Here is a 27,743-nt window from a genome sequence, read left to right on the forward strand (position 1 = left end):
GAACGGAACGCATTATGCAGACGAGTGCTGGGGGCACACAACAAAGTGTGCCCGATTACAGTAAACACTCAATTCGCAGCTAAAATGGATGCCGCGGCTCGGAGAGAATAAGCCCAGGAGGAGGTCTCTTAGCACTGCTCCCCCCAGCACTAAATACTGGCTCTGTCCTTATTCAGCTGCTGCTTGTTAACACGGCCACCAAGTATGCGCAGAAAAGCAGTGCCTTTATAAAGGGACTCTCTTTCAGGCGGGCTTAGTGAGCCTGGAATGCGGTCCTCGGCAGATCATTATCTGCTGGGTATTTCTATGAGCAATTATCAGCGTGTGAAAAGTCGCCACTGTGCTCCCTTGGTCATCAGTAAAAGCATTGAAGCCTCTGGCGCTGCCACATTAAGCGATTTGGAGCCTGGCTACAAACTCATATTTTAGATTCCAGCAGCCCACGCCGCCCTGTCATACTGGTGGGAAGCAACATGCCAGGGCCGCCCAGGAAAAGGAAATCTGTCTGGGTCCACAGGGCAGCCTTGCACTATGATGCGGACAGTGCCATTTAGGTACCCTGTCCCACCGTACAATGGGGCCGGATGTGATCTTTTTGGGAACACATTGGCCCCTCCAGTGCCTTCTGCTGGCGGGCCCCTGGGAAGCTACAGTGCAGTAGCGCTGGCTGCGACTATTGAAGAAACAAGTACTGGCAATGCCAATATTTTAGGCTTTGTGTAGCCTTGGCAAAGCCAACAGTTTTGGCTTGTGTATAGCAGGACTTCACTCAAGGACACACACAGTGCTTCTAAATCGAGCTGCTGAAGGCAGACCTGGTAAAGACATTTTTATTACACCAGTAGCGGGTTTACAGCTCCAGTTAAGTAAGGAACTCTCCGAACACTGCTTTGGAAAAAAAAAACAACTACTGCCAAGAACGTTTAGCGCAAAGGTTGATGGTAAGGCTTACATAAAGCAGTCTCAACGAGTTCCCATAAGGCAGTGTTTTGGGCGGGGACAGTCAGTAACTAGGTGGGAATAGAATTATGGATTAGAATGGCCATGGCAGTCTAATGGATGGGAAAATAACCAAGCAACTTGTACAAGCTGTGTCCCAGTTCTCATATGCCATTTCTCCCCATCTGTAGGCTAATGCAATGGTTTGGGCTTAAAGGTGGCACTTGTGCCACCGAATAGTCCAAACCAAACAGGAAACTGTATTATTGAATAGCAGAACTCACCAACAGCCACCTGCGCCAAGCACCAGGACCACAAAGTAGAAACAACCGCCTCCCGACTTGCTGTGGGGCCAACCGATAAAATATCACCATTCGCCAACTTCCCACAGACACACCCACACACTTACACACAGGACATGCCCGAGCCATTCCCCTCAGTAAAAATGCAAAGGCGGGGGACGGGAGGAAAACTAGAGACACCACCAAACACATAGGAGACCAGGGGCAAGTAGATCAATGCTCCCAACCACCAACAGGAAAGGACGGTCTACAAAGACATCCGGGCCCGTCCCGTGCATTCATCCAAAGAGAACAGACGACACATGCAAGCACTCACACACAGGAGCCCCTCTCCCACGGAAAAGGTGGAGAACTGTAGCAAAGCAGGCACACAACCAACCGCATAGAAGACTAGGAGCACGTAGAAACAGTAAGCTAAATGCTCCCAAACAGCTACAGGAAAGGAGAGTCTACAAAGACATCCAGGCCCGTCCCTTCCGTTCATCCAAAGAGAACAGACCACACATCCAAGAACAGGAGCAAAGCAGGAACACTACCAACCACATAGAAGACCAGGAGCACATAGAAACCATAAACCAAATGCTTCCAAACAGCTATGGGAAATGGGATACCACTAAGACATGCAGAGACATCCCTTGCATTTATCCAAAGAACAGACCACACATCCGGGCACTCACACACAGGAGCCCTCTACCATGGAAAGAAATCAGGGTGGAGAACTGGAGCAAAGCAGGCTCACTACCAACCACATTGAAGACCAGAAGCACAAAGAAACAATAAGCTAAATGCTCCCAAACGGCTACAAGAAATGGGATACCACTAAGACATCCAGACTCGTCCCTCGCATTCATCCAAAATGAACAGAGCACACATCCAAGAACTGGAGCAAAGCCGGCACACTACCAACCACATAGAAGACCAGAACCATGTAGAAACAATAAGTCAAATGCTCCCAGACAGCTGTGGGAAATGGGATACCAGTAAGACATCCAGACTCATCCCTCACATTCAGCGAAAGAGAACAGAGCACACATCCAAACACAGAAGCTGTGGAGTAGTGGAGCAAAGCCGGCACACTACCAACCACATAGAAGACCAGGAGCATGTAGAAACAATAAGCCAAATGCTCCCAAACAATTACAGGAAAGGTGATACCACTAAGACATCCAGACCCGTCCCTCACATTCATCCAAAGAGAAAAAACCACCGAACCACGACTCACAAACGAAATAGAGTACAACTATCCTTGTTATGGGAAATCAGCTCAAGAGAATTCACGTAAGATTTCTCAATGTTCAATTGTGTTGGAAACCCCAATCCAATGTTTGATCAGCCCAGACTGCTAGGATAAGGAATTCACCACGTGAACATGCACTTCACTTCAATCACTTATAATGCCTCGGCATCCTATATGCAACTCCTGCTTGTCAGATCATTAACCTCAACATCCAGCATTTGTAGCCCCTAGTTGCTGGATCATCAATAATACACATTTCAAAACCCATTTTTATCCTCAGGGCAAGCACTTTCCAGCGTCAATAATTATTATTTCAACTCTATGTTAAGTTATAATGCAGGTATGCTGCCATCTCATGCAACTCTCTGCGGTGCACTTTGATTAGCATTCACAGGCGGCAACCCTGGTTGGCAGAAACTCACCAGGTTATGCACTGCTCTTAAAACATTCCTGTTGCAAGAGTTTCAATAGGTACGCAAAACAAAAGAGGTGATGGCTGAAAGGTTTGGAATGAATCCTAACCTCTGGCATTGCTCGGGGTAACCCTCTCTAGACCATTGTTCTTCAGCCTGCCAAGCCATTACAGAAGGGGAAAGACCATAGGAAAATCAGGCTTGGTCCCACCCCAAAAGGGGCAGTCCAGCCCAAACTATTAAGTCACATTCCTTTTGTATGAGACTGCAAGCATCCCGAGACATGTTTTGGCTTCATTGGGCATCATCAGTGAGGACTAGCTTGTGTCTCTAGGCTTTTTTTGGAAGGTTTGCATTAACCCTAACCACTGGCATTGCTCTGCGCAACCCTCTTTTTTTGGAAGGTTTAGAATGAATCCTAAACACTGGCATTGTTCTGGGCAACCCTCTTTTACCCTCTTTCAACAGGCACCACCAGTACTTCACACCCATAGACAGGAAATTCCTTATACTCATTGGGGCTCATTATAGGTTTCCCGGTATCCCGCCGGTAATTCGAGAAGGATACCGGGCAACTACAGTAACGTCTCCACCACCTGTTAGCGGGATATTCGAGTGGCAGAGACGCTGGTAACTGCCCATTACCATGGAGTCCTGAATGGGTTGCCACAATCACAGGCGCCGTTAGAGGCCTGATCTACTGGCAGGTCAGGGTTGCGGGTAGATCACAGCCCCTACCCACAGACTTGTAGTTTGCAGGTACAGAAAGGTGCCGGTATACCTTATTACCGGACCTTATTTCTGGAACAGCAAGCTTGTAATGAAGCCCATTGCCTTTGATATAAACTGCACATAACTCACATCACGTCTCCAGATGTGTTTTGAGCGCCCTTCAATGTTGCCCGACCATTAATAGTGTCATCTATTAAGTTCATTTTCAGGCATAATCTGACACATACTGCAGTCATAAGAAACACTCATCTGTGTGGTGTTGTGTACCCTCCGCCATTCCAATCTGATTGCAGGAGTCTACGTGAAGAGTACAATGAACAGCCCAACACCGCAGCACAGGTTGGGACAATGAAAATCATTGCAGTTGATAGACTTGTAACTCAGCCCATCCATCCGCCTGCGGCAAAAAAAAAAGGAATTTACATAATACCTGGATGGAGTAAGGATCAGCATTACAGCTGGTGAGATGATAGGTAATTGCCGTTGGAGGTAAAAGGCCTGTTTAAAGAAAAAACGCTTTACTGCAGAAGGTACGTAGAACGCTTTACTTTTCATGAGCTTCGTAAACGTTTCTGAATGTTCTGCTTCCTGCACTCTGGATCTGAAAGTTCATTTGAAAATGTGTGTGCTTGGTATCCTGGGTGTACTGCTCAACGCTGTGCAGCCATCGAAGGCTGGCTAAAACCAGAAAATGAAGTAAAAGCGCCTTAAACTCGGCAAGGGTGGGGGCGAGGTGCTGGGCTCTGATGCACACTTTGGGAAGTGACGTCACATGAAGTAAACATATCCTATAGTGAAACGAGCACATTTCATTTACCTTGTTTTCACAAATGAATAAAGTGCACAGGATATAGAAGGAAGGATTTGCAAACGGAATTGACCGACAACCAAACGTAGCGCTAGAAAGGTTTTTCAAAGTGGCTCTATACAAGGGTGACCAGACGTCCCAGTTTTGCCGGGACTGTCCCGGTATTTGGTGCTCTGTCCCCCTTTCTCCAGATTATGTTCCCATTGGAAAGTGCAGTGGTCGTGTTTTTTTGTAGTAGGTCTTCAAAACTGGCAGGCAGGAATGCACAATATCGCAGAGAAGAAATGTTGTTATTTACATTTTAAGATAGTGTTCGTTTGTGTTAAATTAATTAGAATATGAGTTTCTTTGAACAGTAACACTTAAACCCCCTTCTCCTCCAAACGCTACTGAAGTGTAGTGCCTTGACAGCCACTTTCAAGAGTTAGTCCTACTTTTATGTTAGTTGCCCTGTCCCAGTTTTTTACTTTTTAAATCTGGTCACCCTACCATGTACACTGTGCGAGCAAGCCCAACGCCTTTAAATAGGTCCTACAATACATTTTTTCAGGTTAAAAAGTTAAAAATAATGAATTGGAAAGCACTTTCCCCCTTTTAAAGTGGTCACACAACAAAAAATGTACATACCATATTTGTTAGGACCAGGGAATAGCATACTGAAGGCTTTATAACAAATTCGTTACTTCAAAGGGAGGCAAGCATGTGGAAAGATGGGAGGAACGAGGAAGTGGGTGCATGAGAGAGTGGGTAAGAAGAGGAGAAAACCAAGGAACTCAAACAAAGGAGGCCCAACGCGCAGAGGCCCATCGGAAAATCTTCAGAGTTCCCTGTTAGTCCACCCATGTATTTCCAAGCACACCGATTTCCCAATTCCATTGCTTGCCAAGTATTAAAAAGGTATGGACCTTTTAAATCTGAGATTTTGTGGAAAAACAGGTCCTGCATAGCAAAATGTCAATACAGGCATTCTACTGTTTCATGATCAGCAATACATGTGGTCTTGTGGCAAGTTTTTCACTTCACAGCTGCTGGAACAGGGTTCGATTCCCGACCGTGCACTGCCCAACTCAAGTGGGTGCAGCACATTTATTTTTTTATTCTTTAAATAAACATGGGAGACGGTGTCTGTCCTCTCCAAAAAAGGAGGGAGGGGACGATCGGCATAAACCCGCGTGGTCCCTTGACTTATGCCCTGCCTTTACTGCTTTAAGTGGGCCAGGGCCAGGCCCTGGCAGTCTCCACAAAAAGTGGGGCTGACCCGGGGCCCTGCCGGGGCCCCCCGGTCCCACCACCATTTTGGTGGGACGCATTATCCCACTGTGGCCGCAGCCGCGACGGGAGATGTGCCTGCCATTAAATGAGGCGAGCTGACTGAAGTGCCAGCCAGCCACAGCGTCGTCGCTGAAGCTGGCTGACACTTCTGTCAGTCACTAAAACTTCCTCTGGTGACCCCTCACGCAGGGGGTCACCAGAGAGAGGTTAGTGTCCCTTTGTTTCCCCAGGTCACTGAGGCATCTTTAACCCTCAGCGAACCTGGGTTTAGCGGTTTTTAAAAGATGACTTGAAAGGTACAATTCAAGCCATCTTTTATAAAGCTTTGCCGATGGACAAATCGGGCTTTGTCCGTCGTCAAAGCTTTATAAAAGATGGCTTGAATTGTGCACTTTTCAAGCCATCTTTTAGAAACAGATATTTTTAAAAAAAAGATGGCTTGAAAAGTATGCAAACCATAAGGTACGCACAGAAATATATAAATGTTTTACATTTGTGTGCGTGCGTTACTATGGTTTGTGTACTTTTCAAGCCAACTTGAAGTACACAAAACAAAGTAAGGCACGCAAACAAATATATAAATGTAAGCATTTTTATTTATTTATGTGCATACCTTACTATGGTTTGTGTACTTTGCAAGCCATCTTTTATAAACAGATATTTATAAAAGATGGCTTGCAAAGTACATAAACCATAGTAAAGTATGCATACACACATATAACTGCTTACATGCATTTATATATTTGCATACCTTACTATGGTTTGAGTACTTTTCTAGGCCACGCCCATCCCATAAGCCACTCCCCCAAATGAACCCCGCCCCCTTGATTTCTTAAGCCACTTAAAGCCCTGCAGCGTCTTTAACCCTCAGCAAACCTGGGTTTAGCAGTTTCTAAAAGATGCCTTGAAAAGTGCACAATTCAAGCCAATTTTTTATAAAGCTTTGCCGACGGACAAATCGGGCTTTGTCCGTCGTCAAAGCTTTAGAAAAAATTGGCTTGAATTGTGCACTTTTCAAGGCATCTTTTAGAAACAGACATTTTTAAAAAAAAGATGGCTTGAAAAATATGCAAACCATAAGGTACGCACAGAAATATATAAATGTTATATATTTGTGTGCGTACGTTACTATGGTTTGTGTACTTTTCAAGACAACTTGAAGTACACAAATCATAGAAAGGCACGCAAACAAATATATAAATTTAAGCATTTATATATTTATGTGCGTACCTTACTATGGTTTGTGTACTTTGCAAGCCATCTTTTATAAACAGATATTTATAAAAAATGGCTTGCATAGTACATAAACCATAGTAAATTATGCATACACACATAACTGCTTACATGCATTTATATATTTGTTTGCGTACCTTACTATGGTTTGAGTACTTTTCTAGGCCACGCCTATCCCATAAGCCACTCCCCCAAATGAGCCCCCCCTCGTTTTCTTAAGCCACTTAAAGCCCTGCCTGCCTTCTATTTAAGGAATAGTCTCGTAGGGAGATTGCTTAACTTTTAATGCCTTTTACATATTAATGCCCCCAAATGTGGCGTTGCTAAGGGGCCCTCGACATGCTGCTCACTTTATTCAAGGTGTGGCCGTCACATTCCTTAGTTAGCTAGCATGCTTCCATCTTGGACCACCCGAGCTGGCTGGGATCACGGCCCCTCTAGAAGTCGACCCTGGTGGGTTACTTTGAGGCACAGCACTTCGACATTGGAGATGAGGCGCTCTCCAAACCTAGTGGATGGTCCATGGATCTGACATCATTTTACAGGAGGCAGCAAACTGCATAGAGATTCACTGCAGACACCATCCTCGATACCACGGTGGCAGACTGGTGGCCTGGCATTGACCCGGACTCCTCACACGCCATGCCCACGCAGCCTTGCATTCACTCACTGGCTGGATCCCACACCCTTTAACCTTGGGTATTGTTTGGTTTAGCCTAGCGATTTGAGTCAAAGTGCGCTTCTTCAAATGTGGCTGTGTAAAACTGAACATGTGCTGGAGCTGCAGGTAAGTTCTTCAGGTAAGTGTCTTTATTAGTTCCATGTTAAGTAAGAACAAAGTAACTCTAAGAAGACCCGCCGGTGCCCCAACTGTCGCCAATGGAACACCAGGGGCGGGCACATTCTGTATTCACTTACATTCCGCAAATGGCCTCACAGGCTCTAACATCACACTCACAGGCAACCCACATACAAACAGGAACAGAGGAAGCCAGATACCACAGAAACTAGGGATCACCACTGGGGTCCCGTAGACCGGAAGACAAAGTCAACCTAAGGACGAGCAACCATGACATAAACGGGCAGACCAGCAAGTCCCCTCAGGGAGCTGCGCCGGGTAGGCAGCACTCGCTGCACTCATAAAATCAGTCCATGTAGCTGGGCAGCTTGGCATCATTCTGGTCAGTGTTCATCACAGCTCTATGCTATTATCAGGGCCGGCCTTTGCTTTGGCAGAGCCCAGGGCACTCAAAAAAATGTAGCACCCCCCCCCACTCGCTCCCCTGACGCCCCTCAGCCACAGCTAAATAGAGTGCTGCCGCAAAACCAGCAGCGGCGCTCTAATTAATTAAGTGCTTAACTCCCTGCTACCATGCGAATCTGGCAAACCTATCACAGCGAACGTCCCACTCGTCCAGAGTCTGGCTTCCATTACAGCTCGCACTCCATGTAAGGCTTATCTCAGGGTTAGTGGTTCATACTGGGTTAGGTCAATACTGTTTGTGTCATTACTAAGGTATGGCGATGTACAGCGCAAGTCGGGAATATTGCCGACGACGTCATGCCTCCATCACTTTTCGGGTAGATAACAGGCAGTGAAGTCTTACCTTCAGAGCCCGCACCTTCTTGGCCAGGAGGCTCTGGATGTCTCCTGCCACTTTCTCCACCACCTTCCGTGGGATGTTCTCCTTCACTTCAAACAGGTGCAAGTTCTCATTGTAGATCTGGGGAAAAAAAACAAAACAATCACGGCGTTAAAGGAGTGCACAGCAAGGACTGGTCACTGTAAAGCAAGATAACACAAACTCACTCCTCAAAATGATAGCTGGCACTCTGAAGTCAACTGTTCAGTTTTGTTTAAAAAAGCAACGTACTGTGCGAGTAATATTTCTGCTTAAGTGAACACTACTAACTAAGTCACTTGTGAGCACTTGTGTAAATTGAGAGTGTTACTCTAGTACCAGATTAATGGTATGGGTCAATATAGACACCCAGGAGGGAAGAGTTACACAGCGCACAGGTGAGGGAAGAGTTACACAGCGCACAGGTGAGGGGGGGGAAGAGTTACACAGCGCACAGGAGGGGGGGAAGAGTTACACAGCGCACAGGAGGGGGGGAAGAGTTACACAGCGCACAGGAGGGGGGAAGAGTTACACAGCGCACAGGAGGGGGGGGAAGAGTTACACAGCACACAGGAGGGGGGGAAGAGTTACACAGCACACATGTTGGGGGGAGAGTTACAGAACTCGCAGGAGGGGGAAGAGTTGCACAGGAGGGGGAAGAGTTCTACAGCGCATGGGAGGGGGAAGAGTTCCACAGTGCACAGGAGGAAGAGTTCCACAGCGCACAGGAGGGGAAAGAGTGACACAGTGCACAGGAGGGGAAAGAATGACACAGTGCACAGGAGGAGGAAGAGTTACACAGCGCACAGGAGGGGGAAGAGTTACACAGAGCACAGGAGGGGGAAGAGTTACACAGAGCACAGGAGGGGGAAGAGATACAGAAATTATCAACTGTACTTACTCCAAAACATCACCCCCTCTTGGAATTTCAACAAAGAAATGTACTGGTTGAATTCCTACGTTGACATTATCTGGGTAATTGAATTATTATGCTCACAGAAGCCTCTAAACACCTGGCCTAGAATTGCGCTGTTAGACTCACCCACAAGGCCAAAAGATATCTCCCCCTGTATGGGATCACTGAACTGTCTTCCTATAGACACACAACCTCCTTCCTACCTTATGCCTCACCATTTAGGCAACTCACAACATAGGGCTCTATTACCTGAACACTCTCTTCAAGTTATACTCCCCACCAAAATCATTTACCTCCTCCATAGCTTCTAAGCAGCACTAGATTCAAGAAATCCTGTATCGGAGGAAAGAGGCCCATCATCCAGACTCATGGCATTTTAAACAAACTGCTTTGAGCCTTTGACAACACCAGTGCCACAAAAGATTCAAGAGAGACCTTAAACTCTGGCCACGAAACAGAACCGCCCACCTGAGGTATTGTCTTCTTCCCTTTGCCTCGCCTTTGGGAGCTCACCTGCCCACTGCCTGAATTGTGTCCTATGCTTCATTCCGCAGTTTTCATGATTTCCCTAGACACCCACTTTTGAATAGGCCAGGATCTGAATTTGTTGCACAACTATGTTCTCAGAAACCCCTTCAACACTTGCAATTTGAAGCCGCTTTCTCACAATGTAGTCCAATAGAACATGTTAATAAAATTAAAGTAATGTAAATGTTTGTGAGTGTGTGTGTGTGCTTTCATGTGTGTACACACACGTTGCATGAGTGTTTTCTAGTTTGACTGAAAAGGATGTTGGAGTAAATTGTATTCTGTATGCTGCAGATAAATGATGTGTGACACTTATATTTGGAAATGCCATTGCAAAACAGGATTTGTCTGTGCCTGTATGTGTGACATTTTCTGTAAACGTGTTTGTATGCACAAACACATTTGTATGAAAGAACATGATACTGGCAGAATGCCATCTGTGAGTGTGGAATAGCTGAACTATTTTGATTTTAATACAAAATGCAGTTAATCCTCTCTTTGGAAGTGAGAACTGCTAACTAGATCTCACTTACATAATGCACTGTTCTGATCGGTGTAGTCCCCCTGTCTGACTCTGCTGAGCCTGTTTGTCATTTACCTATGGGCAGCTCTGATCCAAAATTCGATTATTGTGTGCTCTCAAAGCCTGGTAGCAGATTAAAATTTTAACATAATCCATTACTAGTTTTGACATGGTGACAGCTTGGAATCAGCAATTATAATGCCCAAAACCTATTGGCGTCATGTCATTGTCACCTTGGTTGCTAACCACTCATTTTACTGACAGGCCGTATGTTTTAGTATCTAGGAATGGATTTCTCCTGAAACAACAATTTGGGCATGGCCCAGGGAAAACCAAGTTTAATATATCTGGGAAGGCTTGCCTCCTTCTCCAAAAGACAGGACATTTCTGCATGGCATTAGCTGGCAACCACTACTTCAGAGGGGAGTCCTACAAGGACAATGGAGAGCACAAACAAGGGTGGTAATTACCAAATAGTATTTAATGCAATACAGACAGTAGAGATGAGAGGGTGGTCTTAGAGTAGTTAGGAGCGAAGCAATAGTTCCCGAAAGGGTCCCAACACCTTGGATTCTCCCAGGGCTCTCCCACTTCCTGTGCCCCCTTGCCACCACCTGAAGACAAAGCACTCTCAGACTGACATTGGACAGAAGGCTCTGAACACAGCAGCCAGCACTGGACCTTTAAGCGTAGGCTGCAAGGTGAGCAATACACTGTAGCAAATTACCTATTTAAGGGGTGAGACCACTCTCTCACTGTAGTGTCATCTTTGGAATACAGAAGAAGGGTTTTCACCTGGAAATGTGTTGGGTGGACAGTCTTCCCCAACATTCTCTGCTATAGAGAAGAAAAGGACTTCCAAGAAATGTGCAAGCCCTTCCCTCAAACCATCTCCGGGGAATATGTGAGGTGATTGGCAGACTAAAGAAGCTGTGCTGAGACCACTGCTACCAGGAACCTGCTTACTAGAGGAGACAGCCCCATAAGTGCTTGCTTGTACACTTACTGTCTGAGAAGTGTCGAACAAGGACCCCCCCCTTCCTGGAGACCCTGGATATTTCTCATGTCAGGGAGTTATGTTCTATGTTTTATATGTTGTGTGCAATGTAAGCATTTCTTTATGTTTTTATGTTGTCCGAAATAGGTGTGTGCAGTGTCACCTATTTTCAAATGTCCCTGCTTACAATAAGGGAAGCCTAGCTGCCTCAATGGACAATGCTTCTAACTTTTACAATTTTGGACAGGAGGGCGGTGGGCAAACAGTGCCAGAGCTGGTACTTGCATCTGGTTGCTGGGTGACCCAACTCTACTCCACTGTCTCAACGCCTAAGCCCCATTAGGAACAATAGACTTGAACTATCTCAATGCCAACTTGACCCATTGCAAAGCAACTAGAAGCTTGGCTCAATGATGTTGAGCCCCAAGAATGAGCGTGCCCCCAGCACCTTCTTTATAGTGCCCAACTCCAGGGGTGGACTGACCTATCGGAACTCTGGAGATTTCCCAGTAGGCCTCTGCACCCTGGGCCTCTTTTGTGTGGTAACCTATTTTACTTTTACATTTTCTCAAAAAAGTGTTGGGATTGCTGAAAATGTGTAATATGGGGCTACTTGGAGCATTATTTCCAGGGCCTCTTTAGGTTCCCAGTCCACCCCTGCCCAAGTCATTAGTAAGACCCCACTCTCTACATTTCTAAAAGGCATCTTCATTAAACTTCTCATTTCTGCTGAAATTATTGCCTGTGCACTCCAGTCTTCAGACCTGGAGTTGGCCCTTTTATTATAAAGTCTGCATACATTTGCAGACGTGTTCTAGTGTTGTTGATTATTGCGTTTGTATTTTTAGTTTAATTAAAGTCGTTGGCTGGACATTCCTTTTCTGGGTGCCACAGGACTATTGTTGCTTGGACTGGTTATGTGCGTCTGTGCTAGCTCGTCCCTACTGAAGAGTAGCCCGTCCTTGGCCTACAGTGCCAAAAGAGGGAAAGGAGGTATATTACTTCCTTGTTTCACCTTTAGGATTGGGATTAGTAATGGTTTAGTAGTAGTCATCCCTGTACTCCGGCAGAGCAGTAGTCATTTCTTCACATAAATGTGTTAGAAGAGACCCCTCAAATAGTGTGTAGTGTGCCAGAATGTGCACAAGCGTTATCATTTATTTGCCACCCTGTATGATTGTATATGCGGAGGTGGAGCACAAACACGTGTATATGCAATTGTATCCGAAATCTCAAATATTTTTCAACTCAACTGTTAATATTTAATTTTTCCCCTGCTTTATTTATGCACGTTGGTGCTTTTACCATTTAGAATTAATTATTACAATAAGCAGAATGCAATGAGAAAATCAAGGATGGCATATGCTACTCAAACCTCACATCGGACAACTCAAGATTTCTGGTGTGGGTCCGTGTGTGAATGCAAGTCCGTACTGGCATTTCTGTACTTGTGAGGACCTGGCCTTTAACATTCTGGGCAAAACATTTCCTTTTTGGCCCCCTTAATTCTGGTGTATGGCTATAGATCAGGGACCTACAAACGTTGGTTCTCCAGAAGTTTTGCATTAGAACTAGGATAAACCTCAGCCAGCATAATAACTGGCGAGGGATTATGGAAATCATAATCCGAAACATCTGGGGAACCGAGGATGCAGAGCCCAGCTATGCGCGAAGTACGAATCAGGAGTTTTCGCCGCAGCAGATTCCATCGAAGTAGATCCATCCGAATTGTTTTCATCGGATTTTGCTGCAATTATATGTGGAAGGTGGGTTAGGCAAATCATTAATGTAGGATGTTAGGAGGGTTCAGGGGGTCGCCCCCCTCATATTTGCAGCAAAATCAACCAGTAAACAAATAAAAAAATAAAAACCCTCAACGAAATCTACTTCGTAAAATCTATTCAGCCAAATCAAATAGTACCGTATAATGTACGTCCTCGGAATAGTAAATTAGCCCATAACACGATCAAACTTTTTGTTATCTCATTGAGGACCTACTTTTGTCCACCACACTATTAGGTTGTATTTCAACTACATTCTCACAAGTATAGTAAAGTAACAAACAAGCCCTCGCTTTCCGCTTTTCCTTTGCCTCCTCACTAGTGAAAAAAGTCCTCGCTTCAACTGTCAGAGTCCTTGGGACGTCTATATACGTGGCAGGTTGTGTGCAGTTGCCTCACTGTGCGTGTGAGCATGTGCCCGCGCACGTGCACAGAGAGAGCTCCAGTCAATGCCAAGCAGACACCACATACTCGGGATGAGAATGATGGGAGCCCATGTTTTGAAAGTTTCAGCCGGAGAAGCATCGCTCGTGATTGATTTCCCCGCATTGTAGCTTAACAAAACATAATTTGCTCTTGAAGGCAGACTCCTTTCATCATCAGTAATTACAGAAAGGCTGCCCGAGCACAAAGCAAAGGGGGGCGGGGGGCCTTTGTAGAGCGGAGCAGACTCTATTGGCGCGCTCTGCTCGGATTGCGTGGATTCTGCTACCAAGGGTAACCACTGCGCGAGGCATTCGCCTGGCCCCCACTTAGGTATTAGTGTGCACCCAATACCAGGGCTGTCACTGAAAAGCCGCAGAAATGCCCTGCTTTAATAGCGCGTCAACGTGCAACAGAGAAGCAACATGTTCCATTTCAACAGCACGATTGTAGGGTTCGACCACGCATGCAGGTGTGGGTTATAGCCAGGGTGCAGGTGCAGAGTCTTTTTCTTGCCAGCTCAGTGTACTGTGAAGAAAAAACAGACACCCTTTGCCAGGTGCACATTCGGGAGCTGCACCTTTGCCCCATGTGCAAACAGTGGTGGTATCTATGGTGATGAATCAACTTCCGGGGCACCAGTGGTCCATGGATGAATATTGGTTTCTAAACCGTCAATCAGCCCCAAACCTCTAATACGCCAGAAGGGATCCAAACAGATTGGAAAAAGAAGTAAATGATAAACCTCCTTGTCCAATTTTGGTAACGTGGACAGAAAGGAAGGCTTATCTCCCCCAAGGTCGTGGATCATTGGTTAGTTGCAACACAGCCAAAATACAATTATTACCCAATAATAAAAGGGACTGTCCGGTCAAGGTTGCATCAATATATCTACTTTATTATTACTACAACAGACAGTGCTAGCACACTACAAATACAACCCACCCAGAGCACATACGACAGACAGTTTCACATAGGAAAGGTATGCACTCTGGATACTAACAGGAGGGTAGTTGATAAAGTAATCAGTCTTACTGTTCAAGATTATTTGGTTCCCACACCAAGGGGGCACAGGGACGTAACAGTCTCTAGGGGCTTTTAGAGAAGGACAAGTTGGGCAGAACCACAATGTACCTGGTGCTGAAGAAGTTCTTGGTGCTTGACAGCGTCAAGGCAGCTCCAGGGAGCTTTTCAGCCCTTGAGACAGAGTTAGTGGCAGGAAACGGCTGCTGGTACCACGCGGCAGGCAACCCGGGAAGCGCAGCTGGACGGACATCTGCAGGATGTCCGGCACTGTGGGTCGGGGCCAAGTATCCTTGTCTCTGTGCTGGTTGGCAGATCTGGAATGCTTCTCGAGCTGTATTGGATGGCTCCGCTGACTGCGGTGTGACAACAGTCAGTGGTGCAGCTTGATGCAGTGTGAGGACTCAGCTGTTTCAAAAATGTCCTTAAAAGATGGACCCTGGATGATGCTTCTGTGGTGCTCCACCTAGCTTCTACGCAGGGCTTGTCTCCTTTTAAAAGCGGATGGCCCAAAGCTCACAAGAGTGTTTTCAGGCAACAGCCTTGCCCTTATTTCAAATACTCTCCGGCACTTCCAACCTAGGACGCTTGCTGGCAGAACCTAGCAGGGCACGCTGTATGCTGGCTGGGTACCGGTTCTGAAGCTGCTGGATGGGTCCTCTGAGTCCGAATCTCCCTCTGTTCCCTGGGAGATGTTTAGGTGAGGGATCTTGCTTCCCTCTTGGAAATCCTGTCCTTCCTTCACTGGTGGAAGATGTAAGGTAGACTACCTTCAGCCGGGGTCCAAATTAGTCCTTCTTACTCCTTTCAAAGTCATTGGATGATCTGCTAAGTGAGGGGTTCAGCCCTCTTTTAAAGCCAAATGGTCCCCAGTAATTGGTGCATGATAAGCCCACCTTAATGAACCAATCCTGGATTCCCACCAACAATCTTGTGTTATGCATGAGGTAAGGACCAAAATGCTCGCAACTGGACAGACAATGGGTGACAACACATACCTAAGTCTGACCCATCTTCCAGTCTGTTGTAGATCAAAGTGTCTATCTGGTTAACTGAGCCCTCTGTGACTCTTGATTGAAGCACAGGCTTCCCTTGAAGTATGTGGCGAGAGCAGACTTCTTGTCTCCCCCAAAGCACATACTTCCCTCTGAAAGCGGTCTGCTCTGGAGGGACACCTGCGGTAACTGCTGGATCCAGACAGGTCATTCACTGCCTTTCATAAAGAGAGGTGGGAACTAGCTTCAAGTTGACACACTGCATACCAAAGGGGTATGTTGTCTATCCAGCTACCAATCCCCTTCAGGCTTGCCTCAATTATCGCATTAGTATGCACTGCCAAGAGCCAGATTAGACAAAGGGAAAGCAGATCCATGGGTCTTTCATATTTGAATTAGGCTGATCATGGCTGGAGGAAGGTGTGCCTTTCCCCCTTCTTGAGATGTTTTGATGTACCCGGGACTGTCACATTCCAGTTGAATATGACAGGAGAAGACGGTGCCTGTAGGCTGTGCTTTCCCGGAGCACACATGACTGGGCATTTTGTGCAGGAAGCAGATGAAATGTTCATGGAATGGCCTCACATATCCCAGACGCTGATCTCCCATCATTCATTTTCATTATTAAAAAATAAAAAAAAAGCCCAGGTGAGCGCACTCCCCGTGCAGATAGTCGAAATTCCTGCTGTCTGGACAGTGCCTTAGAGTGTAACCAGAGAGCACCAAGTGGCTGTGGTAGTGAAGTATGCTTTTTTTTAAAATCATACATTGTTTCGAAGAGTTGACTGGGATAATGGCTAGAGAAGTCAAGACATCCTGTCTTCCACCTTATCCAGGCCCTCCCAGGGTAAAGCCTGCAAGCCTGCTTTGCAGATCCCCAGGGTATGTGACATTGACTTCAAACATTGACATAACAAAAGGTAAGTACTGCAAACAGAAACTGTAGAATTTGGGGGGCACGGATGCTTCAGGTAGCAAATAAACGTATATCTATGCACTGCAGGTCTCTTTTCCTGCTGCACCCCTTCCTGATTGAAAACAATCACTTACAGACAAAATCACTTCATTTCAATAGGGGTTTTCTCCTTGGGGACATGAAGGGAGGGCACTAGGGATTGATTGATTCATTGATAGGTTATTTATAATGCACCTATACACAAGTGTATCAAGGCATAATCAGACAGACAGGGGGAAAACAGAGGAGGACAAGACAAACGATCTTACTAGGCCTAGTATCATTTAGATTGTGCAAGTGCCTAGAAAAGAAGTGCATGGGACGGGGAGGGGGAGAAAGGCACCTAGTGGAACTGTGCTCTCAGTAAAGTGAAGGAAGGCAGGGCCTCCAAGGGGAATATGCCCATGAGGTGCTAGGAAGGCCAGGTGGCAGTGCAGGAGGGCCCGAAGGCAAGTGCTAGGGAATGTTCAGGGGGTGGCCAGGTGTCCTATATGACTCAGAAGAGCACCAGGCAGCCAGGCAACGTAACAGGAGGAAGGGAAGGAAAGCAGAGGGAAGGCAGAGAGAAGGAGGTGGGGAAAGGTTAGCAGGGGAGAGGCAGAGAGAAGGAAGAGGAGAAAAGGAAGGTCTTGAGGAGCTTCTTAAACTTAAGAAGGTCTGGAAAAAGGTGGAGAGTGGCAGTGTGGCCATTCCAGAGGGAGGCACCTGCAGAGGAAAGACATCTACCACGCAGTCTCTGTTTGGAGAAGCAACTCACCTGTAGAGAATTTGAAGTGGATGAGTGGAGGACTCTGGATGGAAGGTACTCAGGAAGAGAGTTTTGGTACGAATTGTGTGGGTCCCAGCTCCAGAAAGCCTTTCGGACAATGGAATTTCAGAGCCAGAGAGATGTGGCCCCTGGGCTTGAGGCCAAGGATAAGTCTTGTGGGAATTTCTTGCATGAGTTGCAGAGGGTATAGGGAGGAGTTAGGTAGATTAAGAAAGAGGCTGTTCCAGTAGTCAATCCTAGACAGAACCAGGGTTCTGGAGACAGTGAGCTTCTAGGGGAAGGTGAGAAAAGGTATAATACCTCTGAGGAGGTGCAGTTGGAAATGGGACTTTTTAGTCACATGATGTGTGGAGAGAAGGAGAGAGTGGGGTCGAAGATGACCCAATGTTCTTTTTGCCTCACAAGTGGGTGAGGGAACAGGGCCAAGGGAGACCGGCCAGAGTGAAAGGGGAAAAGCGGGAGCAGGGGTCAGTTAGTGTCAAGGTTAGAGAGCAAGTCTTTACAGGTGTTCAGGAGAGCATGTTCTGTGCCTCTGGCTAGTCTGAAGCCAGACTGATGGTCTTGGAGACAACCAACAGATTGAGTGTGGAGGATTAGCTGTGAGACAGCCAATTTCTCCAGCAGTTTGCCCAGGAAAGGAGTAATAGAAATTGGGCGATAGTTTGCCGGGAAGCAGGGGTCAGCAGAAGGCTTTTTGTGCAATTGGTGCACAAGGGAGTGCTTGAGAGGAGAGGGGAAAACTCCAGTGGCAAAGGAGTGAATGCAGAGATCGGCCAAGGGTGGAGCGCAAGTGTCAATGTTGTCCTTAATGGTTCTGGAGAAGTAGGGAGACACCTGTTTTGATGAGACTGTCATAGACCGGACTTGTCAGGATACCTCCTCAGGTGTGACAGGAGAGAGGGATGAGCGGAGGAGGGGAGAAGGGGCAGCCAAGGAGGGCCAATGAGAGGTAGAGGGAGGGGAGCAGATGACAGTGAGGACACGATGGGCTGAGTTTTTGTGGTTATATTAGAATTTCACAATAATCTGACCGCATTCACACTATGCAACATTTGTGGTGGATTGATAAAATGCTACATTTATTTTCTTTTTAGCTGGATTTTGGAAATTTCACAGTGCAACAGAAAATATAAAATTAAGCATTTATTTTTTGCAAACACAAAACGCAAAACGGCCATAAACTGGACAGTACGTTTATGTGGGCTTGGATTACTTTAGGCAGCCTAGGCCAAGCCCAGAACCCAAATGTTCCCGAGTTTCTGGTGGATGCAAGGTTCATAACAGCACTGCTATGCACTTTAATACAGACATTAAGGTCAAAGATGAAACATGGATATAAATAGAGTTATGTCGATTAAGGAAACACCAGAGTATTTGAGGTGAAAATGCTAGAGTTTTGTCTTTCAACAGTCCTTGGCATTCCTCTTTTACGATCAAATGCAATTAACCTCTAACTGAAGGGGCAACCAGGTTGGTAGACCAGTGATGGCATCGATGGAAGGTCTAGGTGGCTTTCAGGAGCAGGAGGAAGGGCTTGAATGGGTGCGGGGCGGACATATTTGGCAGGGCGGGGTGGCATTTAAGGGTGTCCGGAGGCCTGGGCTTCCAACTCCTCAGTGTTCTTGCTGCCAGTCCTGCTCTTCTCCGGTTTTGAAGCAGGAGTATTGAAGCAGGAGTATTTTACTCCATAGTATTGAAGTTGCGAATGAAACTATTTTAGGGAGTGAAAATCGAATTCTCATTCCCAAAGGAGTTATTTTTTTAGGGGAGTAAACCACGCCCATGAAGACACAGAAGGCAAAGCCCTTCTACTTACCTCCTAATCTAGGCCCCCAACAAACATCTTGAAGGGGTTGCATGAGAGAAATCAAAATTTGTCAAGTTAGAACAAAGCTCCCCGAAAAGCGTACAAAACAACCTTGATTTGTTTTGGGCTTCCTATGTAGGTCATGCTTACCAAAAGGATTTTTGTTTTTTGTACCATCAAACATGGTGGATGGGAGACCCCCTGCAGCAGGTCCCTCCCCTGGTGGTGTGCTGGCTGCAGAGATGGTGAGTCTCTCGGCCAGACGGAGCACTGTTTTGGTGTGACCACCTTAAAGCTGATGCAGGTTTCTTGAACATGTGTGCTCGAAGAGATAGTCAGTATAGATCCTTAGGGAGTGGGGTGCTTAGCCTGATTCTTGGGCATCTGTAGAAAAAAGCGAATGCAAAAAAAGGATAAATGACCAAAGTTTTTTTTTTAACCAAAAATGGTAAGTATTTTAGGATTATCTTTTTTTTAAAGTTAAAAAATCAAAAGGTAATTTTCGTTTTTCGGTCCAGAAAATTAATTTCTCCATGCGTTGCTTTTTCTCGAAATGTTCATGGATATCCCGATTCTTGGCCTACCTCGCTAGACAATGGTCTATTTCCTTGCAGAGCGATCGCCCACCCCTTGCAGTAGAGTGGACACTAGGAACTCTCGAGAGGATTCCCTGATGGCACTCAAAACCTCCAACCACACTTGCTAGTGGTGAGGTACTGTGGAAGAGCCCTTTCCTACTGTATCTAAAAGGGCAATACACAGAAGTGTAATATTCACTCTTGCAGGCATGAATGGGTAAAGCGGGGGTTCTACCATCAACCATTACGTTCAGCTCACACATGGCCAACTATTCTCTGCTGTTGGAAGAATAACGACCAATCAATAGAGATTGCGAAAAATATATTAAATCTGCTTTGGCAGGCTTTCCCCAGACAGCACAATGATAAACACAACGTCTGGTAATTAATATCTATTTAGGTGGGCTTTGATAACGGATGGAAACACTTCTATTTGCTGTGTATAGAAAGCAAAGAGTCGTTTGTGCAGGACACTGTCATGCCTGGAAGCGGTTTTGTAAGCCCCAGGGATGTAAATGGAATGATAAGTACATTTTCTTTAAACTCGGTTTTGCCCCAGGGTTGGCATCGTTTATTGTAAAGCCGAACACTGTTGTTTTAATGAAAACCTGGTTCCCCATTTGGTAGTAAAGTGGAATGCTTTGGTTGTAAACTTTCGGAACTATTCAGAAAAGCCTTAACACTCAATAACCTCCTCTGAACCTTTCATGACACCGTCCCTCCCATTCTGCCCAACTCCTGAACTTTGTATTGTGTTTTATGGACCGTCTATTGTGTTTTTGTTCTAGCGCCCCAATGCCCGCAGGCTTTCGGTGCTATATAAATATATAAATACATACATTCAACTCTATGGAGGTGCCAGACTATTCTCCAGCTGCACCGAGGCTAGAAATTGCTGCCTCCGTGCAGCTTGCTCATTGCTGCCAGGAGACTGGGATCTCCCAGCCAGAGGCAAAGGGTCTACAGCTGCAAGATAGTCAATGAAAGGAAATGGTGATGCAATAAATGCGTTTAAGAATGTTGCCAGAAGGCCCAGCTGTTCTACACAACGTCTTAGTTAATGAGGCCAAAGGAGATTTAGAAATGGGGCACAGAATATAGTCCATAAGGATCATCTGAGGGCACAAATAGGCTATTTTCTAACCTTACATTTAAATTAATTTGCTGTTTTGCAGCACCTCTGTCACAGATAAAGATATGATGGGCACTGCATTTGGCTCAGGGATGGCTCCAGGTGATAGGAAGCACACAATCGACTCGCAGGCAATGGTACGTTTATGACTACAAGACCACATCAAATTAGCTGGGTCTCTCAGGAAGACACAATAGGCAAAACCCCGGCTAAGAGCCGTTTTCTATCAAGGGACCACAAAAATAAACTGACAAATTCGACCATCCGCATGGTGGGCGTGCACTCACCTGGACTTTTTGAAATTTCTAATTAAAAAGAATGATGGTAGACCAACCTCAGAAAAAGGTGTGGGGCTAATTCACACACACGTTCCTATGCTGACAACATGGCAAATGCATAGACCCTGTGTACTATGGGCAGACACAGCCTACAGACACAGTCTGCCCAGTCATATTTAGTTTGAATGTGACAGCCAGGATGCACCAAGTCATCTCAAGGAAGAGAGAGGGCCAACCTTTCCCCTGACATGGCCAGCCTGATTGACTAACAAAGGCCCCTTGGATCCTCCCTGCTCTTTTGTTAGGCCCTGCAGCTGGTGGCAGCTATGAACATACCCATAGAGGGTTCTTCAGACAGGCCCACATGGGGCCTGGCTGCAGGGGGTAACAAAGGAGAAAGGAAACCCAACAACCTTTCATATGTAACTGTCAACCTGAAGCCAGCTCTCACCCTCAGTATCAATGACAGTGAGCCGTCATGTCTGTGACTGTTGTTGACAGTAGGCCATCCGACTAGGGGGACCCCATTTATAAGGTATGAGAATGTGGATTGCAGGAGCCAGAGCGTCTGGTCTTGCCGCAGCTTCAAGTGAGACCTGCCACTTTAACAGAGACCACATAGAAAGCACCATTAACCAGAGAGACCCTTTGAACACAATATACAGGAAGATGGGTGGGTTTAGTAACACAAGGGAGTGAGTCCAGAGTCCTTCTGTTAAGAAATGGATTCTGCCATTTTAGTTCTGGGGGAGACCTTGTTCATGTTTTCACCCCTTTATCTTTCCTGTTGCAAAGCACTCTGGTTATGACCTCATCCATAAAGAGATTGTTGGTAGGAACCCCAGGATTGGTTCATTAAGGTAGGCTTAGCCTACAACAATCACTGTGGTCCACTTGTATTTAAAAGAGGGCTGAGCCCCTATTTAGGCAGATCATCTGAATACTCCAAAAGAAGGAGGAAAGAATAACTCACTGCCCTGCAGGGCTCTGCAGAAAGCTCCATTGACAGTGAGAGCCAGAAGGTCTCTGAACCTACAACCAAGGACAAGGCTGTTGCCTGCAATACACTCCCCACCTTTGGGCCATCCACTTTGCAGAATGACACAAGACCATTGAAGAAGCTGAGAGAAGTGCCTCGACAAGCATCTACCACTGTCCGCTTTAAAGGACATTTTACGAGCCAGTCAAGTTTCTCGATCCGCAAATGACTGCATTACTGACTGGTGTCTAGCCGCATTCGCTGAAAGAAACTGGAGATGCCTCAACCAGTGCTTCAGAACCACTGAATAGCAATGAGACAATGGTTCCTGACCCCAAGCTGCCGTGTAGGCGAGCCTGCAGCCTTTCCTCCTGCTTCGCGCACTGAACCGTCTTGCCGCCTGATACCCGCAGCGATTCCCGTCTCAAACTCTGACACAGAAGCCTGAAAAGGCTCCTGTCATCAGGTCTGCTAGTTCTTCTGGATATCAATATACATGGTTTAATACACGCCGCTTGCAGCCGGTTTAGAGACTGGTATGAATTTGGTCAACAACTGCTATATGAATAGAAAAGAAAATGTGTCCTGGCACTGGAATTAACACCACAAAGCTGATCATCAAACTCAGGAGGGTGTAGGTGTGTGTGTTTGTGCATCTTTGGAGAGAACCTTGGTTTGGAGTGCAGTCAGGGTGAATGTAAGGTGGAATCAGGGTATAATGTTTTTAAAGAGATGGCAAGGAACTCAGCCCACTGGATGGTGTGAGGGACGCAATGCTGAGCAGTCCTTTGGAACAGAAGAGGTCTAGAAATTGACCCAATGAGTGTGTGGGCCATCACCAGTTGTTGGAGTTCAAGCCTTTCAATATTCTCCACTGTTGAGCGCGTCAGAGGGTGTGGTTGGTCGAATCAGCCTACAGTCTTCCATGATAGTGGATGTGGCCCTGGATAAAGATAAGGGTGTCATTGTAGAAGGTGTCTGCACCCTGAGATTGGGTGTGAGGGTCTGCACATGAAGAGTGAGGAGCAAATGGTTCGGAGTGGGAGTTTGCACAGTAGAGATGCATAGGCCTCCAATTGAAAGCCAGTTTGTGCTTTGGCGTTTATCTGTTTAGATATTCAATTGCTTGTCTTCCAGCTCTCTCGCAATTTATATCCTAATTTGATATCCTTGTGCATTATTAGAACACAGTCATCAGAGAACCATGTTTCAGTTATGCACAAAAAGTGTGATTCATCAGGGTACTGTAGGTTGCCTAGGCTGGACGCATGTTTTTTTCCTAGCTTTCTAGATCACTGTACAGCTTAATTCCCTTATGAAGGCTAACCGAGCTGTAGTTGTGGTTTTATGTGTCAAGTTTGCAGTATCATTGCTGGGTGTGGTAACTTAAGTTTAAAAGGGTGGTCGAGAGGCAGTGCATGGGTCTGTGAATGTGTGTGGGATGTATTAGTGGGAATGATGTGCACATGTAGGAGGATTCAATGTGGGCATCAAATATGGTGTCAGAGGGTGTACGGCTTGTGAACACCCCTATAAGGATTCTGGGAGAATGTTGAGGCCAGGGTGTGCAAGTATGTGCTGTGTCCCTCAGGTTAGCTTGGGAAAAGGGGAGTTGGTTGGAATGTGTGAGCATGTGTTCATCTGTATTCAGCAGGTCGTTGGAGAGGGATAACTTCAGGCGGTAGTTTAAGGAGGGATACTTTGGTGTTTTGGTATGGTGATGGAGAGGGTCTCTTGTATCACACTTCTGTATGTCTGATTCATAAAGAGAGTCCATAGTTCACGAGTGTCTGCCGGTGCATGTCAGGTCAGCTCTTAAGTCAGTAGAGAAGTGTCCCAGTGTGTGTCCACGTTGGTTGGTTGGCTGGTTGGTTTGTTAGAGGAATGTGAAAGTGTATGAGCTGGAGACTGGTTATTGTGGATTAGCAGAGCTTCCGCGTGCACGTAAAGTACGGCACAATCTATGTACAAGGGTTATATGGGTTGTCTGTCAAATGCAGCAAAGTAAACAATAACTATTTTTTAATGGATTTAATATTATATATTTATAAGGCATGATATAATTAACTTCATATTTATGAGGATCTGCAATTTCTTGACCGATTTTAATTAAACAAATAATTGAAAATGTACTTAAGTAAGCCAACGCATTAAGCCGCCAAGCCCCCTCAAGCAATAGCATTATTATTTCACTACAGAAGAGCGTAATTGGTGACTGCCGGGGCCCCACATCAACATTTGAAAGCCTGTCCATCTAACTACAGGCAGACGTCCAAATGCAAGGTCTGAAAGCAATGTTTGTGGACTACCAATGAAGGAGGAAAGAGCCGCTGATCTAAGATTAGACAGCAGAGGCTCTGCAGGTGTGTCCCCTCCTTAAGGAATGGTCTGCCAGCAGCTCTTGTAGTAGAGCACACTACTCCTCTTCCAAAACAAAATGAAAACCTGAACGCCCCCTGGACACATGGTCTCACGAACAGCATCGTTGCTGTACTTCTTTTGAGAGCGCAGCCTGATGTTTCGGGTCCTTCGGTTGCCGCCATAGAAACCTCCATCTAAACACCCTCAAATGTGTACAGGCATGTTTCCACCTGCAGGAGCAGGATAGAAAATGAAGTGGTGACCTTTCTTTGAATTCCCTTATGATCACCTCAGAACTTTCAGAAAGAATTCACATAGAAAGTTGCTAAACTTAAGATATTGAGGAAGGCGCTTCCATTTCTTCCCAGTAGCGCTAGGAGCAAAATCGTCACCGCCTCCATCATGGGTGCCGTTGCCTACTGCAATGGCATCTATTTGGGCCAACCAGCAACTTTAAATCTTACAGAATGTGGCAGTTAGGCTAGCCCTAAATGGCCCAAGACATGCTCACTCACGAGACCTCCTGCAGCGCCTTCACTGGCTCCCTGTTAAGTCCCGGGTTGAGTTCAAGATTTTGTGCATCGCCCATCGGCCCATTCACTCTACTGGGGCCTCGTTTCTTCAGTCAAGTCTCACTCGTCACCAGCCTAAGAGATACCTTCGCTCGGCTGATAGGTTCCTGTTGACTGTTACTCGCTTCCAGCTCACCCGGATGGGTGGCAGATCCTTTTCAGTGCTGGCTTCCACGTTGTGGAATGCACTTCTGCTGCATATCAGGAGCACTCGGGCACTATCTGCCTTTCCAAGGCAACTGAAAACTTGTTTGTTCTGAGTCTGCACCCATGCCTCCCTCTCTTGCAGTTTTCTGCTCAGCGCCTTGATGCCTTCGGGTCTTTGCAGCGCTTTATAAGTTAGCATACATTACATTACATTACATAGAACCCCACTGCATTCATGGCGGGAAGAGGTGATAGTCTCCATCTGCCAGACACAGCCCCTCCACCCAATATAAAGGGCGGTTGTCCACCAGCTATGAGTGGACGCTCAGTCTTTGCCTCTTACTCTCTTCATTAGGAAGTGTAGCGAGGGTGCAGGTGGGTGGTCAAGCAATAAGAGTGCCTCTCTAGCATAGGACTCTCAGTGTCGGCTTCTGCAAGGAGCACTCAGGGATTGGCATTGCCCGAGACTGTCAGATTTCTATTGCTGCTGCCGGGTGAGGGATCACAGAGCATTCGCAGGGGTTGAGGGGGGTGGGGAGGTACCAGGGAATTCCCAGGGGAGGGGGGCATAAAGAGACTGCCTTGCTGGCTTTGAGCTGACAGCTGACATACAAATATTGCTGGCAGGCCTGGTGACCTACCTAACCTGACCGTGCACAGGATCTGCCTTGCCTGTGACCTACAACCAGGCAAATTCGTACCTCTGGGCAGTGTTTGGTGACCCATTATGTACATTGAGCACCTGGAGACTGCCCCTGGTTGGTAGGAGTGCGCTGTATAAGTCAACATAACATAACAGAGCAAGCGGTGAGGAGGGACGTAAACAGACCACGATATGGGAACGATGAGAATCATTATGGAGAAACAGTGCAAGATGCAACATATATCCCAAAGCAAACGCCATTTTTAAATGCAGCCGAATATAGTCCACTGCTGGGAGAGCAGAGGGTGGAAATTGGGGTGAAAAAGCTCCATTGATCAGTCTTTACTGACCAGACATAAATGGCCCCGAATCATATACACGTGCAGGGGCTATATGAGGCCATAGGAGGGCGTCCAAGATGAAGCAAAAAGAAGAGGTTTAAACAAAAAGGAAACAGTGCTGTGAGCTAACAACACGTGTTCATTGTATTATACCGGGGGCTTGCATCTGGAGTCCCTCATACTAGAAGCTTGCTCGATTGCCAATCAGAGGATTGCATCTGCAGTCCCTCATACTGGGATCTTGCCCGGTTGCCAATCAGAGGCTTGCATCTGCAGTCCCTCATACTGGGATCTTGCCCGGTTGCCAATCAGAGGCTTGCATCTGCAGTTCCTTATACTGGGAGCTTGCCCGGTTGCCAATCAGTGGCTTGCATCTGCAGTCCCTCATACTGGGAGCTTGCCCGGTTGCGAATCAGAGGCTTGCATCTGCAGTCCCTCATACTGGGAGCTTGCCCAGTTGCCAATCAGAGGCTTGCATCTGCAGTCCCTCATGCTGGGAGCTTGACCGGTTGCAAATCAGAGGCTTGCATCTGCAGTCCCTCATACTGGGAGCTTGCCCAGTTGCCAATCAAGGGCTTGCATCTGCAGTCCCTCATACTGGGAGCTTCCCGGTTGCCAATCAGAGGCTTGCATCTGCAGTCCCTTATATTGGGAGCTTGCCCGGTTGCCGATCAGAGGCTTGCATCTGCAGTCCCTCAGCTGCTTTGCCTGTTGCTGGGAATTACTGCTGCTAACCATGCAGAGTAGGAACTGTTTCTGATTTTCTTTTTCTTCTCCAAGCACACATCGCTGTTTATAGTTTGTTGCCAGCTAACAGTACCCTTGAAGCTAAGACCCCAGTCAAGTATGATTTAGCTTTTACTTTTCAAACATTTCTGTCTGCATGTTTACATGTGTATTTTTTAAACGTAGACCTGTATGTTTCTAAATGTAGTATTTTTCTTCAAATATTAAGCTACACCTTGGTTTTCTATGTACATTTTTCATTTGTTCATGGTCAAGGTACAGCTGAAATAACCTCCACATGGAGAGTAAATGTAGTGACACCCCTATGATCAGCGACAGGACATAATGACAGCCTCCACATGGACAACCACAGGCACAACGTACTCAGTGGAAGGCATGACCAGTCGCAGACACCCATTGTGTAGTAAGAGGAAAGGCCAGTCGCCACATAATCCAGCAACATGTGTTGCCACTGTCCTGTGAAAGGCACTCATGGTGGCAACAGTAAAGACAGACACAAGTGATCACAGTTCAAGGGTGTTTATAAAACTGTAAAAATGGGTTAAAAAACATTTAATTTATACCTAAATCTAATATGGAAGCAAACTACGACCATCAAATAATAATAAGGTAGTTCGAGTGGCGTCTTGTCAAATAAAAGGGCCTATACTAAAATAAAAAAAAACGATTGCCAATCCTTATAGCCAAGTA

At 46.3% G+C, this 27,743-nt stretch overlaps 1 protein-coding gene across 2 annotated transcripts in view; it reads right to left on the reverse strand.

Moving 5' to 3' along the window:
• CACNA2D2 (calcium voltage-gated channel auxiliary subunit alpha2delta 2) overlaps positions 1-27,743 on the reverse strand; it is a 2,156,122-nt gene that overhangs the window by 1,582,039 nt on the left and 546,340 nt on the right. For both annotated transcript variants that reach the window (XM_069644058.1, XM_069644057.1), the window contains exon 3: positions 8,544-8,660. In XM_069644058.1, coding sequence (XP_069500159.1) covers positions 8,544-8,660 — 117 coding nt within the window. The remainder of the gene's footprint in view (positions 1-8,543; positions 8,661-27,743) is intronic.

This window comes from Ambystoma mexicanum, chromosome 2p, assembly GCF_040938575.1.
Source record: "Ambystoma mexicanum isolate Mex_15411 chromosome 2p, UKY_AmexF1_1, whole genome shotgun sequence".
NCBI lineage: Eukaryota > Metazoa > Chordata > Amphibia > Caudata > Ambystomatidae > Ambystoma > Ambystoma mexicanum.